A 22,305-nucleotide genomic window follows, 5' to 3' on the forward strand; every position below is an offset into this window, starting at 1 on the left:
ATATATATATATATATATATATATATATATATATATATATATATATATATATATATATATATATATATATATATATATATATATATATATATATATATATATATATATATATATATATATATATATATATATATATATATATATATATATATATATATATATATATATATATATATATATATATATATATATATATATATATATATATATATATATATATATATATATATATATATATATATATATATATATATATATATATATATATATATATATATATATATATATATATATATATATATATATATATATATATATATATATTGTTATTTAATATTTCTTGGTGGTTCTTATTAACTTATATAAAGGTAGAGGTACCTACCTATAAAATACTTTCTAATCCCAGAAAAAAATCAAAATTTATGCCCATATTTGATGAAGGGTAGGTCCAACAAATTGGTTAATATGCTTTCATACAGGACCTTGCGACAAAAATGGCTCGTGCCAAGCTTTTGTGCCAAACTGTATAACCAAATGAATATCTAGGTCACTCGCTTGCTCCCAGAACTCTAGCCAAGTCTTTCAGTTCTACATCTACATTCGATTGCCTCTACTGCATCGAAGGAAGATTTTCGGTCATTTGAACATTCGTTCATTTGCTACCATTTCATTTTTTCTGCTAAATTACTGATATTTTATGTTTTACTAACATAAGCCTTTGAATTGAAAGTTAAGAGTTTGTCCGGAACAGTCGAAGAATTTTGAAAACGTCATATGTTTCGGTTTCATTAGATATCATGCAGAAATTCGATCACCCCCACATCATAAAGCTGATAGGAGTGTGTTCCGACTCGCCCGTATGGATCATCATGGAGCTAGCCAAGCTGGGCGAACTAAGGGCATATCTGCAAAATAATAAGCACATCTTGGACCTCGCCACATTGTTGCTGTACGCATTACAGCTGTCTACCGCTTTGAGCTACTTATAAATTTTTTTGTTTGTTTATTAAAATTAATGTATAAACGCTATAAAATTATATGAAATGTCAGTCAATTTTCAGTTGAGTAGATATATAGTGCCGATATAAGCAACAGAAACCGTACATAACCTCAATTTCCTAACCCCCCCGCAGCGGGGGCCCCCCGCGCGTGGCGTCCTAGTGTCCCCCCTGTCTACCAGAGTGCGCTCCGCCCCCCACCCAGCTTGTGTAGCGTCCTGTTTTGCCCCCGGTTCCGCCCGTCGCTGCTAGATGTCGCGCGCTTGTGTCGCCAGCTTGTGTAGCGTCCTGTTTTGCCACGGTTCCGCCCGTCGCTGCTAGATGTCGCGCGCTCCGACCGTCGTAGGCCCCCCCGGTAGAGGGCGGTGACGGTGCGGCGCGGTGACGCGGTGGATCGGGAGGATAATTAAATAAACTTGAATTTTAATATATTTTATTTATAAAATTGGTCTGGCGAGGAGTTTCTTCTTCTTTTTATGTCGATTCAGTCGACCATACCATTGTTCCTGTTCCTTGCGTTGTTCTTCTTCCCGTTCCCGGAGAAAATCTAAATACGAAGTGCACTCCTCGCCGTCCCACTCCGTCGACCACCCATCCGGGTACTCCTGCTGCTCCTTTGTTTCTTTTGATCCACCGGGTTGCTCCTGCTGCTGGTGATGTTCCCTTGTCGTTTCATGTCGTACCGGGAATTCTAACCCCCGGTACTCTTTGTGTGATTTGAATATGTGTTGTAATGTGTCGATCCGGGGTACGCCATCGACGAAACTCCTAAATATCTAACGTACTTGCCAGTAAACAAACGACAAATCTACAACATTACCCTACAGGTTCTGGATCAAAACTTTGAGTTGGTTAATTTCCGAGGTGAAGAAATCATCATTAGATTGGAACTTAAAAAATTAACGTAATGTTGATTTTCAACTCAATCGGAGACGCTGGTGAATATAAAAAAGCGAACATCCAAACGGTAGGGTTAGTAACAAAACCGAGGCGTATCCGTAAAGGTCGTCTTACATTGAGCAACAAACAATTTCTCCGATCACTGGGCTACGATGTTATCGAATCAAATATTCGACATACACAGAAAGCCAAAATCTATCCAGCGCGTGGAGACCCGCACCTATCATCCCTTTGTGAAATCTTTTTTGAACAACGACACCATTGAGATCACGATCAATCAAGGAGATGCCTGGCTGCTTATGTACGACGCTGCTATTTGCATTAAGGGATCGCTGAAACGTCTCACGGGAACCGATCAAGTGCAATTTGTAAACAATGCAGGAGCATTTTTTTTTGAAACTATATCGTACGAGCTGAATGGGAAAGAAGTGGATAGCGTGCGTGATCCGGGTATAGTTAGTACGATTAGAGGTTATTTATGTTACTCGAAAGATGACTCATCGCATCTAGATATTTCCGGCTGGAATTTCCCTGAAAATGCGATTCACGATACAGAAAATGGACATTTTAGCATGCGAATCCCGTTACGACACTTTTTAAATATATTTAATGATTATAATATGATAACTTGTGGAAAACAAACCATAAGATTGGTAAGAGCCAGACATGACAAAAATTGTATGATAATTAAACCAATGGGCGGTGTTGCGGCCAGTGCAATTAAAACAACGGCGGAATTAAAAATTGATAGTGTCGATCTTAGGGTCAAGCACATATTTCCAAACGACGAAATCAAATTGGCTCTGCTGAAATCGATTAGATTAGATCAACCCATATTGATACCCTATAGACGATGGGAACTTCATGAATATCCTGCCCTAACCGCGGGCTCTACCAAAGAAATTTGGTCTGTCAAGACGTGCGCGGCTATCGAAAGCCCCCGATACGTAATAGTCGCTTTTCAAACAAATCGCAAAGACAACGAAGCGAAAAATGCGACGCTTTTCGATCACGTCGACGTAACGGATATAAGATTAACACTAAACGGAGAATATTACCCTCACGAACGTTTACGATTAGATTTTGAAAAGAATGACTTCGTGGAAGCGCATCATAATTACACGGATTTCTACCCCAGTTATAAGGGATGTGAGGAAAAAACTGCGTTGCTTGACTATATGGCTTTCAAAAACTGCGCGATTTTCGTCATTGACTGTTCTCGAAGAAACGACAGTGTAAAATCCAGCACTGTCGACGTAAAGTTAGACATCGAAGCAAAAAAGGGATTTCCCGCGAATACATGTGCCTATTGCATCATCATTCACGATTGTATCGTGGAACAACTACCGCTCAGCGAGATTGTTCGAAATCTAACATAAATACCGCCGGAGGAACCTAATCTTAACCAGTCATATTAAAAATGCGCATCGTTGCGGTAGATATTCAAGGCTTCCAGTTAGAAGATGGATTTGTCGTTAAAGAAATGGCTGTCTACAATGGATGCCAAATTAGTCATTACGTTTTGAAACCGCCGCGTGAATATTGCACGTTGACCGGTGCAGAAAAAAGAACGGTACGCTGGCTCGAACAATATCATCACGGTCTCAAATACAGTTCTGGTTTTGTTCAATATTCCGACATTGATACGTTGATCGGACTACTGATAGAAAATGCTGACTTGATATACGTGAGAGGAAGATCAAAAATGGAATTTTTAATGTCGAAAATGGATCAGGAGGGTGTCGCATGCAGAGTCATTAAGGTGGAGAAATTCGATGATGATAATTGGTTGAATCCGCCGAAATTTCAACCGGATCACGCCCATTGCATGTTTCACTCCGGAGGAAGACTGCGCATGTGCGCGTTGAGAAATTCTGCCCTTTTATATAATTGGTTGTATTCAAGGATCCCTGTATGAAATAAAACTTTTTTTATTTAAATAAGACTTTTTATTTCAATCCAAAAAAATTAATAATACATTTACACGTAAAAATAAAGCACGCTAATGCTATGATATGAATACAAACTGCGAAACTGTAATCTATTGAAGTATAATTCTTTTTTCGTTCCATTTCTCGAGTAATATTCTGCGTCATCAGATTAGCTAGGAACCGAATACATTTTAGTATTTTACTGACCTTGAACGAGATGAGAGTCTTGTTGCTATGCTACGCTGTCTTTACTACCTGTTCGGACGTGTCGACGATAGTCGCCGCGCTGCCCGAGGAAGGTGTGATTGAATATTTACAAAAATTCGGATTCCTTTCACCTAACGACAACGAATCTTTAACGCAGATCAATGCGTCGAGTTTGCAACGTGCCCTAATGGATTTTCAAGATTTCTATAATTTACCGGTGGATGGTACTCTTAATAACGAAACCGTCGAACTAATAAATAAACCCCGATGTGGTGTAATAGAAAATGCCTTCACGACTGTTTCGCGATGGCAGAAAACGGATTTAAATTGGTATATTCAAGTACCGCCCAGTCACTATCAAGAGTTAAAAGTGCTGGCAACCGAGGTTTTTAAAATATGGAGTGATGAATCAAATTTAAATTTTTTCTTAAATTACTCAGAGCCGGATATAATGATTTTGATGTCTGACAAATATACTACCCACATACAAAGCATAAGATGTAAAGGGAACGAATCCTGTCCTTTTGCTTTCGACGGAAGGGGTAACATATTAGGACATGCATTTTTTCCAAATCAACAACAAGAGTGCGTGGAAGTTCATTTGGATAAATCCGAAGATTGGTACTACGGTTTAGAAGTGCCTGCGCCCGGAGGAAAAACGAGCTTGTTTACTGTGTTGTTCCACGAAATTGGACATACGTTGGGTTTGGCGCACAGTAACGATCGCAATGCCATTATGTACCCTTGGTATAGCTTAAATTCTAAGACATTGTCATACGACGATGTTGCAGGTCTTCAACGTTTATATGGTAAAAAAACCACAACCACCGCCCGCGTAACAACTCCGACTACAACAACATCAACTACCACAACTACGAAACCTCCGATAGGGAAAAACGAAACAAAATTACCAGATTTGTGTCACGTAAATCCATCCATATTTTTGGTTACGTCTAACCATCATATGTATCTATTTTACGACAAATGGGTTTGGATAATAAGATTAGGTGATAAAGTCTACATGGAACCTAAAATGATATCAGATTATGTCCCTATTTATGCTCCTATTTCGCATATCTACCAGAGACCCAACGGACAACTTTTGGTAGTCACCGGTGATTCGTTTTATTTACTTCACTTCCCGAGTTTCACGGTAGTGGGCGACCGACAAAGCGTCCAGCGACTGGGTGTGCCTGCGGGTAAAACAGTGAACGCTATTTTTAATACGTATGGTGGTCGAACGTATATATTTTACGGTAAACGCTACTATGCAGAAATAGACGAGTGTTCTACGGAACTGTTTCCGGGTCTGCCCGACGATTTGTCGGGCGCGTTTCGATACACCAACGGACATTTGTATTTTTTCAAAGAGAAAACGTATTACGAATACAACGAATTTTTGAATAAATTAACGAGAGTCGGTGAAATAGACTTGAGTCTTGTCGGAATTAATTGTCCCACAGAGAGTGTCTTTAAACAAATTAGGGATTTGTTAAGAAAGTTATCGATCTTTCACAACAATGAATAAGAAGTTAGTTTTCTTCGACGATTTTAGAAGCTTGGATACCGAACAACTTGAATTGATTCCTGTGCAACATTTGTTAAATATGTGGCATAAGTTACCAGTACGACATCGCAACAATTTTGAATTGCAAACTCATTTGCCCTGCTTTGTTCACTATAACAGACCGGACAGCAAAATGCATATCGACGGCCCGGCACCTCCCCAGAATAAATGTCATTATTGTTTGAGTGTTATAAAAGCAGGTACCGAGATCTAGGATAGATTCATTCGGGCTAGAAACATGTTTTGTTGTCGGCTGTGGTACAAAACGTTTTCTATATACATAAACCTAAGGATGTGATTGAAGCGTTCGTTTGTTTCAAAAATCATAATAATCGGTGCATTTGGCCCGATACGTGGACGCGTATGCAACTCGCTCAGGTCAACGGAATCGACAAGCTACAAACTTTTAGCGTGACATTGTCGAATAACACTACCGCAGATAAGCCGTATTTAAATTACAAGGTACGTTTCGTTTTCGCGAACCGGAGCTACGAAGACCACGGCGAATGGCAAACGATCGCTATCAAGAATTCCAATAACACCAGCGGCGGCGTTAACGACAATTGCGGTAACGAATACAACATCTCGGCAGATCGAAAAACTATTTTAATCCCGCTATATGTAACTACGTGCGCTTGTTTGCTTCTTTTGGCAAAATGCTTATTCAAATTGACTAAATGTAAATATCTCTCTTAATTACACCGATAGTGGGGGGTTGTTGATATATAAGTACATTTGAATTTGATACCGAAGTCAGTCTGTTTGTCGCAATGTGTAACAAAGTGGTCACTATCGATAAAAACACGATTTTCGAAATAAAGAATTCAGGTGTCCGTTTCATCTTCAAGAACAAGCACATAGATTTTCAAGTCCAGGATTTTTGGGATTTTTTGTTCTTTCTGGAGGACGAGGTGGGAGAAATCATGTTCTGGAACGACATAACAGTCTACATCGGGAGCAGTATCGAGGTGACCTATTCGAACGAAGAAGAGAGCTGTGAGTTGATACTGAAACAGGATCATGGCGACGAAATTATCCTCGACCGCGATGAAGTAGAAAATCTCATGGACCAGAAACACCGCTTGTACGAAGCATTACGTTGTCTACATATGAGCTAATAAATATTTACTATTGTATCTATAGTTTTTCTTTTATTAAACCGTGATTATTGAGACACTCTGTATAAGTCACTCGACTTGTTTACCGACGACCCGATCACCCGCGTCACCGCGCCACACCGTCTCCGCGCCGCACCGTCACCGCCCTCTACCGGGGGGGCCTACGAAGGTCGGAGCGCGCGACATCTAGCAGCGACGGGCGGAACCGGGACAAAACAGGACGCTACCCAAGCTGGCGACACAAGCGCGCGACATCTAGCAGCGACGGGCGGAACCGGGGCAAAACAGGACGCTACACAAGCTAGGTGGGGGGCGGAGCGCACTCTGGTAGACAGGGGGGACACTAGGACGCCACGCGCGGGGGGCCCCCCGCTGCGGGGGGGTTAGGAAATTGAGGTTATGTACGGTTTCTGTTGCTTATATCGGCACTATATATCTACTCAGTTGTTTATTTGTCCTTGAAAGGAGTGTGTTTATTTTTCTTGAAATATCTAGTTTCACGGGGCAAGTTACAAAAAAAAAGTTTTGTAATAAGGTTTTTAAGAACCCTTTAAAAAGCATGTTAAAAACTCTGAAGCAACCTACACCAAAGATTATATATATTATCAAACTTAAAAGTGTTTTGGTATTTGTCGAACGTCTTATAAAACTTGTAACACCAATGGTTTTATAAAATGGTATAAAACCATAAAAACTCTGAAAAAAGTTAAATTAAGTTATAAATAGCCCTTTCCTAAACCTTGAGCCTACGTATAAGAAATGCCTTATATCTATGTCATTTTTGATTACAGAAATCAACATATAATTGAAAACGGCTCAAAACAGGCATTTTTAAAAACTATTAATGGGATAACGAAGAATATAGAAAAAATCTATATACGCTACTGCACTTGATACAAAAAAGTGCCCAAAAAATGTTTTCTCGGTATCATAAATAAAAAAGTCATTGTCAATTACACCCGCCCTGTGCAGTTTCCCCCTTCCCACATTACATTCCAAGCGCGCCGCAGTATTGCCAAGTCAGTAAATGTTACGTTCCACAAGCAAGACCTGAAGATTTCTTATGTTTTTATAGATTTTTCCGCAACATGGATATCATTTTTGCGAAAAAGGTGGAATCAGACTTAATTCAATAATGCTAGGCGGTTTCTTTTTCAATCGGGACGCATATATATAAGTGATTCAATTCTAGATGCGTCAAACTCGCTGATTTCGGTCTGTCACGGTGGATGGGCGAGGACCAGAGTTACTACAAGGCCTCTAAGGGTAAACTGCCCATCAAATGGATGAGCCCGGAGAGTATCAACTTTAGGCGGTTCACGACCGCCAGCGATGTGTGGATGTTCGGTAAGGGCTTGACGTCTAGTCTGTGAGAGACATGTTCCCACAATTGTGTCTCTTTTCTCTGTCCTCAGGTGTGTGCATGTGGGAAATCTTAATGTTAGGCGTAAAACCATTCAAAGGCGTGAAGAACAACGACGTGATCGGAAAGATCGAGAACGGGGAGCGACTGGCGTTGCCGCCAGATTGCCCGCCCCGCCTCTACTCGCTGATGTCGCAGTGTTGGGCGTACGAGCCGAGCAAACGGCCAAGTTTCAAGGACATCAAAGAGATTTTGCAGGAGATCCTGGTGGAGGAGAAGCGGGCGCAGCAAGAGTGCTCGCGGCGAGAGACGAGGAGGGCGGCGGCGATGTCGTGGGGACCCGCAAATGAGTGTTGCCCCTCGCCGAAGCCTAGCAGGCATCCCATGCAAGGTTTGTGAAATAAATCGAAAACGTCTATTCCTAATTTTTTTTTATTCATATTTTGTTATTTTAAAGCTGACTTATTTGAGACGTTGGTAATCAAATTTTTTGTGAGTTTTGGTTAGTTTTCGCGGAAGAACATTATTACATAATGAAAAAAGGGACTACATGTATTTTTTCAAAATTTTGGGAAATGTCTTGGATTTAGTTCTTTAAATTTTTGGTTGATTAATTTGTCTTTAGTGAATAAAATAAACGTGTCATGTGGTCATGCTCCAAGTAATTCCCGTTAACATGTCAAAAACTGTCTAGGTTGTGATTAATTAATTTATTTGTTAGCCGTTTAATTATCTGGTGGACCATTCTATTGGTCTTATAGAAAAATTTGCTTGAATTTATCTGAAGACGCGAAAACTCGTTCGGTTATTAGATTTTTCTCATTTCGGCAGCGCTCGACGCGTCGTTGCTGTCGTCTTCGCTGGACGCTGCGTCGGACCCGGTGCCGCAGACGTACATCATCGCGCAGAATCCCGAGGTGCTCGCGCATCTGATGCGCGAGAACGAAAACAGGGGCGTGACGCCGGCCATGTACACCGTTCCCGCATCGGTATTTAACACGGTAGCGGTAGATTTCGAGCGCAAAGATCGCGTCCCGGAACCCGTCCTCAAAACCTGCCCGATCCCGATCCAAAACCTCCAGAAGTTAGATCCCGAGGTGCCACCCACTGAAACAAAAAAAAAATACCGTGGATAGGACACCGTCCAGGGCGACTACCGGTCCTTCGACGCCCCTGATGGGATCTTTGGAACGGAAACAACCGTCCTCTAAATATAACTCGCTCGAGAAGAACGGTCGCGTGGTCTATGGATCGCGAGGTAGCCTGGATAAGACTGGGCCGCCACCCTTGCCGTTTAGTGCCGGGTCGTTGGAGAGGAGGTCAAAAAATTCTCCGCCGCCGCCGCTTGGTGGCGACCCAATCGAATGTCATTTCGATTTCGTCCCGGTTTACCATCCCGACCCTGTCATGTACGAGTATGGCGAGACCGAGGGGGCGAGGCCTCAGTACGTCGAGGAGTGCATTTATGATTTCGGTGGCGACGACGTCAAGAGCTGCGCGCGCAAGCGGCAGTTTTTCGTACAGCCACCAACCTCCCACCAGCAACAGGTTTGGTGGACGCATGCAGCATGACGCTTGGCTGGTGGGCGTTCCCGCCGGTTTCGTGCCGCATGCGCGGTAGCGTTTTTTTTTCTTTTGCGTGCATTTTGTTTTGGCACCTTATCTCATCTCCCAGTGGCTGTCGATCGACAGTGACGTCGTTTTATTCGTTTATTTTTGGGTGGGTGTCGGAGATTTGCTGTTTTGTTTTTTACTCTGACGATAGAATTTTGTGGATTTGGCTCAAAAACCATACTGATGCGTAATTGGTTTGGTAGTGATAAAGTAAAATTATTTTTTGAGCATCTTTGTTGGGAGTTTCATGTGTGTGTGTGTGTGTGTGTGTGGCCGGGCGCGCTCGCGTGTCTGTTTTACTTTTTTGCATCGTTCTTCACTCGTGTTTTCAGGTCCAGTTACCAGGAATTGGTCGATGTTAGAGATTTTTATTATCTCTCAGTAAAATCATCGAGTTAGATGTTCGTGACGTCAGTTAGTGAAAAATGTGCTTTATGTTTTATGCATTTTCATCATTGAGAATGTTTATTGCTCAATATGAGTAATTTTCGCTCAATAAACTGATTGTGGTTTTGGGTTACATTGCTTTGGTTATTAATTTTTGTTATCTGAAAGTCGTTGCCGAAGAAAATTTGTCCTCAGTCAATATTCACGTATTGGTTTTTCAAACATCAGGGGACTTCTGAATATTTTATTTGCCTACAGACATATTTCACAACTAAGTTCGAATTTTGGATTGCATCTAGTCCTTATCATTTGTCCGATACGTTATCAGCTGCATATGCGAATTGTATTTTTTCTTATCTAAAACGATAACAAGCCAGTTCAAACGTAACGTTCAAAGTAAGTGAATCAAGTGCTGCGAAGCGGTGATATTAATATGCTAAGTTGTTGCACGGCTTGTGGTGGTCGCGACGGGCCGGAAGACGAATCCCTGGTCGATTACATCGAGAACCGGATATGGGAGCCCAAAAATCGAGCCAAATTCGAATCCGAATTTCGGGTGACCACGAACGAAACCTTAAACACCCACCGTTTGAATATTTGCAAGAACCAGTTTAAAATTGTCGCGATAGAGAAGAGACAAGGCCGATTGGAGGAAGAAATAGCCGGTTTCAAATACGAGTTTGGTAAATTGCAGTCGATCGTCGAGGAGAATTTAATTTTGAGGTTAAGTCGTATCGAACGCCGGCCCGAGGTACTTCGGTGTGTTGGAGGGTGGGGGTCTTGTCTAACAATTGGTCTTTTCAATTACTTTGTGTTTCCAATTTCCAATCCTGATTTTGTAGTAATTTAAGTTTTTGTTTTTTTGTGACAAGAGTTGTCCTAAACATTATGAAAACAAATATTAATAGATATTTCCAAGTAACTTACCTTTTTTTTTTAAGAATGATATATTAAAAATTAATTGACAATAATTTATTCTTAAAAGTTGTTAACATTGTTTTTCATTAAAAAGTTGTAATTCCCAAACCAATGAATATAATGCTCGTTTTTTATGATAAAAGAATTATCTGTCACTAAATAAAAACAAAATTAAATTTCAGACGACTAGTTCAATATATAGAAATCAAGTGGTCAGTATATTTTTTTTAATTTTATTTTTTCTGATGATTTTATTTCTAACAATTGTGTGGATTTTTCTTAACTGCCACATACCAGTGTCCTAAATTGTTTTAAACTTTTTGCTTTTTTTTTTCATGTTTTAATAGAAGAGTTTGGAGCCCCTTTTTTTGAAATTTTGGTATTGTGTTAGCTACACTTTAGAATTTTTTTAGATCAGCTCTCTAGGCTTGTGTATTGCGCGACTACGACGACAGGACCACTTGCGTAGTAGTTTGGATGCCCCTCCGTCACTTTTCTTTTTTTTCTTTGTTTGCGTTTGGTTTTTCTGTTGGTGCACGTGACAGTTTTTGATAGACTTTTTTGGCGAATGCGTTGCAATCCACAGTAGCTATAAGTTTTTTCCCTTTATCCGCCTCTCCCGTATTTTTGCGTTGCGTGATTACTTTGCGTGGGCGTGGCAAAAATCACCCAAGCGACCACTAAATGTAATGAATTTACTGTAAATAATTACTTAAAGTCTTTTGTCTGCCAGTTGCTTTTTCAAGGTTTAAAGGGGTTTTTAATTAATTTTAACTAACCAAAATAAGATATAAAAAGGGAAAATATGAATATTTTACTTGAAACACTCTCTGGAACTTAATAACTAAACCCGTTAATTGGACATATTCCCAAAGCGCTCAATTTTAAATTTACATTTTTAGGTATATTAAGCATAAATTTTTATTACTAAAGCTCTCGATATTGTAGTTACTTTCAAACTAGATTCACAATCATTTTAAATCGAAATACGAAAATTGCCATTAAAAGAGTATTAATTAACAATAAACTTTTTAAAGTAAGAAATAATAATAAGTATTAGTTCAGCAGAAAGTGATACTTTGCCGCGTCAACTTCAATTCGAAAGTTCCACCCATCGTCTGACGTAACTATACTCCACAGCCGGCTTCCCTCTACGGCGATCAGCTGCTCGAAAATCTCCAGTACCAACCGTCGAGCCACTTCAGTCACCAGGTGCTCGAGCAGAGGCTACGGCAGCAACAGCTTGAATCCGAAGAAGACTCTAGGTGGCTCGCCGAATCGAAAACGAATTTGGTAAGGGTTAGCGCACGGGTTTCAACGTTTCTCGTCGTTTAGAACGACTTTATCTTAAAAGCAAAAAAACACTGTCGCACCTTAATTTTGACTAAAAAGGGCTTATATGAAAACTCTCTTATCTCTACTCTATCGAAAACGGAAAATCAACGCGAATTCTGGTTTAATAATCATGATAACAAAAACAATTCAACCGTTTACGAGTGGGAGGCTTTTCTCTGTTCGACATACTTGTTTCGTGTCATAGATTACACACATTTCTTCGACGCTTCAGATCCTTTACTTGATTCTAGTGTAACTGTCGATGATATCAAAACAATTTTAAAACAATGTAAACCTGGCATGGATCTTAAACCGTACGAATTTTTAAATAATCTACCCTTTAAGAAGTGGCGACAGTTAAAATTAAGGCCGAGGATGACTTCACTAAAATGTTGGATATCACTGAGGGTGTCCTTCTGGCCGCATTGCTTAGCCCTCTACCTTTTTCCCTTGGTCTTGCTAATATTGACTACTTTTCTTCAATGGATTGAAGTTGCATAGGCTCAACTTACTGGCCTACGCACACGCTGTCGTTTTATTAGCTGAATCACAGAGCCAATTACAGAAAATGTTGACTTGTCTGGCCAAGTACGCCAACGAAAATTCTGTTGCAATCAATACCAAAAAAACTAAAGTTATGCGCTTTAGTAACTCCCCTTCTGCAACTAAGTCAAAGCTTTTCTTGGGTGATTCATGGTTAGATGTGGTCAAAACGGTTAATTACGTTGCTGTGACATTCTCGTCTTTCTCTTTGTTAAGGGAAATGGCAGGCACAACAGTTTCGAAAGCAAGTGAGGCAGCGAGGACCGCATAGTCGATGCTGAGAAAGAGTAGGCTTTCCTCTTGGGACGCAATTTAAAAAATATACCAAACAACCATCTTAAATAATTTTTCCGGATGTCTTCCAGTTCGACGCATACGTTATACCGACATACTTGAGCTAGTAGAGACCAACTTTGAAAAAAGATGATTTGATGATACTCCCTAAATCAACTTCACACACACACACTTAATTTACCAAACCTTTAAAACTTGCCACAGTTTTCTTATGAAACTGTAAATAATGGACCAAGGTCGTCTCCCGAGCTATCTCGATCAATCAAAGCACACCAAATTCAACTGGGCATCTCAGATTAGAGAGCTGTTTTGTGAATTGTGTTGTGGTGAGATGTCAACATTACAGCCGGTTCACAGTACACGAATTTTTACTCAGGTTTGCACCCTCTGATCTACCACCCAGCTATTTAAATTGCCAATGTCCATTTTAATAATTATCGCACAACTAAGATTGAGTAATAACGTTTTTTTGAAATTCTCCTATAAGGGCTGCGCGTACTTACGTATATATGTACGTATGTAACACTAAACAATTTGAAATAATTTCCCACCTTCTACTCACTTGTCAGATGTATAATGCTCTCTATATCAATATAATAAATATATTTATTATTGTTTTAAACAATTTGGACTCTCGTGGCTCAAAACGTCTTGCCTTTTTTATGATATTATATTAAAGACCCGCGCGTTTCTAAGAAATGAGTAAAAATAAAACTATTAGAAAATACTTACTGATAGATCCCTATTAGTTTACTATTTTATTTTCTTTAGGCTTATGTAATGTCTGATACGGATTTCTTGTTGTAGAAATATAAACAATAAATAATAGTAATAATAAAACACTGCTTCCATTGCAGAAAAAATTGACCGTCGTTGGCCCTCTCAACGAAACGATCTCGTGCCTAGAAAACACTCATCAGTCATCCCTTCCCGCGAGCCCGTCGAATTGCTCCGAGCACCAGCGGTCCGGGGACGGCGTGGTGGGCGTTGCCGCGGGCAACAGAGCGGCACCGCCTCGCTCTCGAGCAGCAAAAGCCATTCGCCTGTGGGCTCGTTGACAAACACGATGACATTAAGCGGACAGCAGAGCGGATCCGATTTCGGCAGCGACTCTGAAAGATCCAAGGTACCAAATTGCTTATTTTTCCATCCAAACTATCGCTTTATAAGCTCATCGTTATTTTGATTTCAAGGATGTTCATCACGTGACAGCCATACCGGATAGAACCCACGATCGGGTGTACGAGTGCACGACAGACGTAGTGAGGGCTGTCATGTCGCTGTCGCAGGGTGTGCAGCAATCACACGCAGACCAGTACCTCGACTTGGTGAAGAAGGTGGGACTAGAGTTGCGGTCGCTTCTGGCCAGCGTCGACGACATAGTTGGGGCGTTCCCGTGCGCCGCGCAGAGAGAGGTCGAGATGGCGCACAAGGTGCTATCCAAAGATATGGCTGAGTTGGTTGGTGCGATGAAACTCGCTCACCAGTACAGTCGAACGACTCTGGATGCGGAATATAGAAAGTAAGATGATATATAAAATATTTTTGCATTTTTTTTACATCGAAAAACCAATGCTTATGTTGTCTTATTTTTACAAAACCAAAATAAGGTAGATAGTAGATAGATTAGACACGAAATAATAATAATAATAATTTATTTGCTGTAAGAATTTACATAATCAGCATCTAAATCTAAAGGAGGCCGAAATTCAATTTAAAAAAGATTCTAGTTGAGAAACCAAGGTATACATATAATGTCTATTAATGTTGACAATGCCAATTACACTAAAGTTTTAGATCCTCTGCAAAAAGAACACTGTACGAAAAGGAAGGAAAATATGTAGAAAAAGAGTCCACTCTATATAAAAAAACAAAAAAGTCACTCATATAATATTAACTTCAAAGAAACTGTTTATATTGATATTTTAATGCGCCCACTGATAATGTTTTTAAATTGCGTGAAATATGTTTAGATAAAATATAAATATTATAAGTGAAACACCTTTCATAGTAGACTGTGCTATGGGGCGGAGGGGATATGTAGTAGGGAAATCTTAAATTAAGAGTGTGTACATCTGTACGATATCGAATTTTATTTGTTATATACTGTGGCCGATCTGTAGTTATAATTTTTATTTATTTATTTATTTATTTACGGTTTAACTAATTTACAAAACTTTTACATTCATTAAAGACAAAGAGAGTAAGACTGCAGTATAAAAACTAGAAATCAGAACTGAGGTGACTTTTACTTGATAAAAATCCATTTATCAAAATAAGTAAGAACTAAAAGTTCAGATTTTCACGAAATTATATATTTTGACATGACAATTGTTTCGACAACACCGTGTCTTTATGTCTTTATCAAATATACATTTGATAAAGACACGGTGTTGTCGAAACAATTGTCTTTATGTCTTTATCAAATATACATTTGATAAAGACACGGTGTTGTCGAAACAATTGTCATGTCAAAATATATAATTTCGTGAAAATCTGAACTTTTAGTTCTTATTTATTTTGAAAAGGATCAAGCTTTAAACAGTTGCACGCTTTAAGCATTCTAGTAAGGGGTGAATAAAATCTATAATTTGCACGAAGGTAAGCTATACGGAACATTGAGCTACCATAGCTCCTGTAATATGCGTTAAATTGTATGCTATGTAAAAGAGCTGGACAATAATAGCAACCAGTCAGAATCTTAAAGAAAAAAACTAAATCACTCTGAGATCTTCTGGTTTTAAGAGTACCAATATTGAAGGCCTTAGCTATAATACTATAGTTGATCTGATACCCATTATAGATATTGAAGCCAAAGATATCACGGATGCATATTCCAGTCTAGAGTGAACCAAAGAGATATAAAGGAGTTTAAGGCAATGTGGAGTAAGTTGGCCACAATTTTATGAAACAACACATGCGTGTAAAGTTCTGGCCTTCTCCATTTTGTTTCCTTTAATTTAAAAGTGACAGGTTCTCTACGGCAAATGCCATAAATGAATCGAAGGCATGCTTTCTGGACGCGCTGTATTCTGTGGTTGTACACTAAGCGAGCATCGGCAAAATTAAAATGACTAAGAACAAGTGAATCTGTCAGTTTGATCTTGTCACTCCTAGAAAAAGGATTTGGATACATTTTTGACTTGATATTTAAATCTTAACTCAGAATCAAAAATTGGCTCAAGATTCTTGCTCTGATTGGAATATGGAACATCATCGTCACCGATTTTAATTTTAATGTTTTGACACAATCTATCATTATGTTTTCCGAATAACCAAAAATTTTGATTTTGTTGCATTTATTAACAGCAAAAAACACCAGATTATTTAAGTCCTCGTTAATATAAAGTTGAGCGATATTTACCAAAACCAAAACTAACCAAAACTGGGATATTAAGTAGTCTGTGGATAAAAGCATAAAAAGCAACCATTTTGCGTGGGTAAGGGTGATATGAGTTCTTATTAAGTCCTCGTTAATATAAAGTTGAGCATCCGCATATAGATGCACTTTGAATTGTTTAATGCAGCTATTAATATCACATGTGTAAATTGAAAATAATAAAGGGCCCAAAATTGTTGACTCCTGTGGTACATAACTGAACTTGTTTAGTTATCGGTGACACACCAACATTTGTCTCTACATACTGAACTCTCTCTAAATAGTTTTTAATTAATTTAATCGAATTAGGGTGCATTAATGATATCGTCAGTTATACTTAAGAGAGCAGATTGACACGTTGGTAAAGTGCAAAATCAGTCAATATGTTCCCTCATTTGAATTGGATTTTAAAAAATGTTTATTTAAAGTTATGGATTTGTGTAACTCGTCCGGTATTTTATTTGGCTGTTTTTTGCAATGTATATTAAGATTTTTAAGTGCATTCTAAAACCGCTTCGAGTTGTTTATTGAATCTGTCAGACTGTGCTTTTCTTGGCGGGTAGCTATGTTTGTTTGATTTTTAATTTACGTCTCGGTGGCCCTTCGCTTACAAAGAATGTAAGAAGAATTGGAATTTACTTGGTAAATTTAATAGAAAAAAATTCGTTCGGTTACTTATAGAATGTCAAGATATCAGATTAACAGTAAATCAGAATTCTTTTTTTTACATCTGAGGACGAAGGTTATAGAACTAACCAGAAAACTACTCAAAACTACCAAAACTTTGGTCACGATAAGTTTTTGACTCTCCTCCAGCGAACTATAATATTCATTTTTTCAATGTTTAAATTTCCGCTCTGCTATTGCTGCATGATATTTTTTCAATCAGTTTTCAAGATATTAATTAATTATATTGTTCGTTAAGTTAAAGTTCTTATTGCTCAGATACTTGAGTATTTAGAAATCTGAAATCTTGGCTAGAGATTATCAGTATCCTGGGTATGGTACTCTGTAGAGTGTCGAATAATGCCTCCTGCAATATGCACAATGTTTACAAATCGTCTTACACAAAATCGGCGAAAAGTACGGATGGAATACCACGTTTATTTTAAAATAGGATAGTAGATAAAAGCACTTTCAATTGATGAATTATGTTCCTATACCTAAATGGTAAGCGTTTCGAAATAAAATCAGTTTTCTAACAAAATCTAATTATTTTAATTATTTGTGTAATACAGTAAAATGATTACTTTTGTCCTATCGTGAAAAGTAATTGTCGCAAAGAGCGTGGTTGAAGAAACTTATGACTAAAACTGCGAAGAGCAAATTCTGGAAATTATATCTAAATTTCTGGAATACCTGCTATGGGACCAATCACATTCTTCTAAAGTCCATTTTTTGAGAAATGACCGTATATCACAGATAACCAAAATGAACAACACCGTTTTAAAGTTGGGGTACATTCGACCCTTTTTCATGGAATAGTTTTTGCTCTGTCTTGAAAAGAAAGTGGCCTCCGAAATTTTTCGGACATAAATGTCAACAAGTTTTGAATGGCTGAACGTATTTTGTGGGAGTCGTTGACAAGCGCTGCCCTGATTTCGATTGCATGTATCGCAGCTAAAGGGCGTTTTGCGACATCACTACAAATAAAATTAATTTTCTTTAGGAAACTAAATGAAATGACATCTCTTTTATTGCAACAAAAGATAATCCAATAAGGGTGTAACACACAAAATAATGTCACCGTCTCTGGGAATATTTCATATATTATTAAATACTAGTATTGCTTCTTTTAGCAACAAAAAAATTTACTGTTAAAACGGCAACATTATATTTTAAATGTCAATAATGATTAATTCTCATAGTCATATGAGTGAAATATATTAAAGTATTGAAAAACAATAATACAGATAAAACACTAACATCTTTCCGTTCTAATACAGGATACTCCATTGTATAGATTCTAACAGAAGCAGTTGCGTTTTCAATGTGGCCACCAAAATACAGCATAAATGGTTGCAATTTTAATATGATTGACACTTAAGCACCACCATCACAATATTTTTAATTACTGGTGTACTCCTACAAATTTAAATTTAACAACGGAGACGCATTTAAATCTAATTGGTCATTAAGTAATAGATTCGAATATCTCATTTTATTAGTCTCCATAGATTCCAACAAATTTAGTTTTTCGCTTTTTGATTGAAATATCAAATATCAAAATTATCGTCAAACTTGCGAATTTCTGAATTTAAATTAATGGCATATTTAGAATCCTAAGTTTTATTTTTATACACCTTTTTATGTTCGTTAATGATATTTTCCACATTGTCCATGAAAATTTCTGTAAGTAGTGGACTATGTGGGTTCGATAATTAAACGTTCTTTAGCAATATAAGATCGACCATTAAAGTCAAAATAATTTTGATTTAAAGAAACTATTAAACTATCTAGCAATTCGTGTTTTATGATAGGGTGGACTTGTCTTGGAGTGAGATTATCTGTTATGTGTGTTACGTACAGGGTGGGCACTTTGGTAGAGGCCTGTACTTTTTCTCATGGACTACTGATTTTAGGAAAAAAAAGTTAAGTTTTATGGTTTAAATTAAATTTTAAAATTATTTATTTTTTATATATACAAGGTTTTTTATATGTACATAGGTGCTGCACCGACATTAGTTTTAAAATTTTAAAAGGAAAACCCCATTTATTTTGATATTTTTATAATCCTTGCCAAAAATAAAGGTACACTTTTATAGAAACTAATTATTCAAATTTTGTGTAGTTTAGACAGAAATTGAGATTATACATTTTTGTATGCAAAATTATGTTCTGAGTAAATATGGTCTTCCACGGGTGTCAGTAATGATAACTTGTTCAAATTTTAAACACAATTTTAGAAGACTTCCTTCTAACAAGCTGCGATGACTAGGCATTTTAAAATTATACAGTGTGTCTTAAATTAAGGGACTCTTTTTTTAAATTCAAATTGCAGTATTTATTTTCTTTAATGAGACGCCCATGTTTTTGATTTTTTTTTTCTCAAAGTGCGTCAAAATACCTATATTTGGTATATACATGTCCTATACCTAAATTTAATGGTTTTCGAACTACTGACACCTAATTATTTTAAAGAATTTTAAAAAAGCATATCGTTCTTTTTTTTTATTAATTAAATTTTACTAATGTCGGTCCAGCACTTATCGGACACCCTGTATATATAAAAAATAAATAATTTTAAAATATAATTTAAACCATAAAACTTTTGTATAAACTTTTTTTTTCTAATATCAGTAATTCCTGAGCAAAGGCCCGTAATAAAGCGCCCACCCTCTTTACGTCAACGTAACGTCAAAAGGAAATAGATCTTGGACGTCAAATGAAACTAGAATTGCCTTAGCAGTTGTTTTAATGTCTTTAACCCTGTTAATTAGTTTGAACGAATCTAGGTTTAAAGGCAATATGATATTCTACAATTTTTATTAATCTTGTTGAGAATTTAACTGATGGTGCTGTTACAAAAGATACTACAGGCCTTATTGGCATATCCTGCTTGTGTAATTTATTCCTACCTCTCGTTTTCCCAAAAAGTTTTAAGTTTCATCAACCATGAGACACCCGGTAGACTATGTCGGTGTTTCAGGGGCATGTTGGGGGCGGCCCACGTGCTCGCGATGGACTCGAAGAACCTGCTCGACGTCGTAGACACGATACGCACGCGCTACCCGCAGATTTGCCGACAAATTCGCGACGACTCGGACAAGTTCGTTGCCGACGTGGGCGGGCGCGTGCATTCGACCGAGTCTTTGGAGAAGCAGGACGCGGAGAAAGTTCAGCAAGTAATGTTAGACGGTCGCTCCGAATCCATGTCGCCGACGCCAGTCGCATGCACTTTCGTCACGGCTCGCGCGTTTCCCAACTCTATCGGTTCGTCGCCGTCCTCATCGAGCATAGGCGCGAAACAAGTCGACAGTTAGTCCATCTAACGGACGACGGGCAAATGACGGTGATATTATTAATACGAGCGAGTCGCGTATATTTGTACCGCGTCGCAACATAGATAAACACCATTCAGAAGCCGCAAAGAGGATTCAGTTCAATATTTGTTGGTGGACCTAAACTGTCTGCACCTATACAGAGTGTTAATTAAGTACAGAGCGTCAAAAAAAACTATCTTATTTGTTTTTTTTATATTTCTTGTTCAGTAAAAAGGCAATTAGACGAAACTCGAGATACTGGGTTTATTAATGACAAGAAACTGAAATATTAACTTTCAGCTTATATTAAACCTTTTACCTTTTGCATTTAAAATTGAGAGTAGGTCTAATTTCGTCTAATTGACATGTTACTGAACAAAAATATAACAAAAAAAATGTTTTGTTTAACACCTTTTTATTTTAAAATTAGTTACTTAATTTACACCTTGTATAGGTATCGAGCGGTCAAATGGGTTAGTTTCAAACAGGTTTTCCGCGGACCCAGTCTCTTTATAATTTGCACTTAAACCCAGAGATTTTTTAATAATGTCATTTATTGACACAAAGAATTATGATTCTGCAGAACTTGTCTCGGTTAAACGTTAATGGGACACACATTGCCCTTATAAATTGCTCTCATTGGCACTTCTTGATGGGGTTATTCTTTGCAATGATTGGAATCATTTTTTTAGCTCATTGAAGATATATTTTACACCATATTTTTGTCACTATAGTTTTTTAATTTTATCAGTAAGGAAAAGAATGGACAAAATATATTATTTGATGTTTTCCAGTGTTTTGGACGTAGTACAAATATAGCTGCTTGTTTATTATTATTATTGTAGTAAGAGATTTTCCGGGGCAGCGGCAGTAGGGAAACGTCACCCTAAGAACAAATTTTTGTGATATTTTTCTATGAAAAAGTACTTAAAATATTTAATTCTGATTGAACTTGATAAACTAAGGTTTATATAAGTAGAAAAACTAAGGAAATAATCAACACAGCTGGAACTGGGTATCCTGTATGTCAAAATTAAACTATTTTTGATCTGCACATCCACTACTATTCACCACCAAATTTTTATCGGTAAAGCTTTAAAGTTATTAATTTGTTATGCATTGCACTATTTATTTTCGTCCAAAAAATAGGCATTGCGTTGCACTTGAGCCAGTAGGTGGCGCTGCCTGACGTTTCCCCGAAATCGCTCCCGCTCGCGTTTTTTTTAATTTGCCAAAAGTCTGAATGTGTCGTGTTTTTTAATTTGTGTCGTCACTTTTAAAAGTGTTTAAAATAAATACTAGTCAGAACATTATTAAACTAGTCTCGGGGGTCTCCGGCGTCGTTACGACTAAAATACTCAGCTCGGACGTCGCGATGACGTCAGAGATTGCCGACCCGCTTCCCCGCTCAGGTGAGCGAAATTCGCCATGCCCACGCGGCGTATATATATTTTACGAGCTGCGGATCAGTATTGACGTTTCGCATTATTTTTTACATTTCCATCTCGCGTTTTGAATATAGGTATTGTTATTATTTTCCGTTTGAATATATTATGATTATAATTTAGGTAAATAAATTTAAATATCGAGGACTTACGATGGTTTTCTTTCTCTTCTTTGCTTGACTAATACCATACCATTTTATTTCAAGTCTCCTACATACATGTTAAGAAATTATTCGAAAATTTAACCTTATCAATCCATAAAAAAATAGACTGGTGAGAATAACAGGGAATTTCACTATTTCAAAAACAAAAACAGTTTTTAA

The 22,305-nt window shown here is 37.8% G+C and overlaps 1 protein-coding gene across 1 annotated transcript; it reads left to right on the top strand.

Moving 5' to 3' along the window:
* Window positions 1–571: 571 nt before the first annotated feature.
* Window positions 572–20,540, top strand: LOC132701999 (focal adhesion kinase 1-like). Its single transcript, XM_060670426.1, is given in 9 exon segments — window positions 572–1,001; window positions 1,134–1,171; window positions 7,914–8,068; window positions 8,137–8,475; window positions 8,916–9,085; window positions 12,144–12,332; window positions 14,029–14,301; window positions 14,369–14,697; window positions 20,204–20,540. Coding segments are annotated over 9 exon segments (2,031 nt in total). The 5' UTR covers window positions 572–797; the 3' UTR covers window positions 20,538–20,540.
* Window positions 20,541–22,305: the final 1,765 nt, after the last annotated feature.

Source organism: Cylas formicarius, unplaced genomic scaffold (genome assembly GCF_029955315.1).
Source record: "Cylas formicarius isolate icCylForm1 unplaced genomic scaffold, icCylForm1.1 PGA_scaffold_10__41_contigs__length_53128322, whole genome shotgun sequence".
NCBI classification, from domain to species: domain Eukaryota; kingdom Metazoa; phylum Arthropoda; class Insecta; order Coleoptera; family Brentidae; genus Cylas; species Cylas formicarius.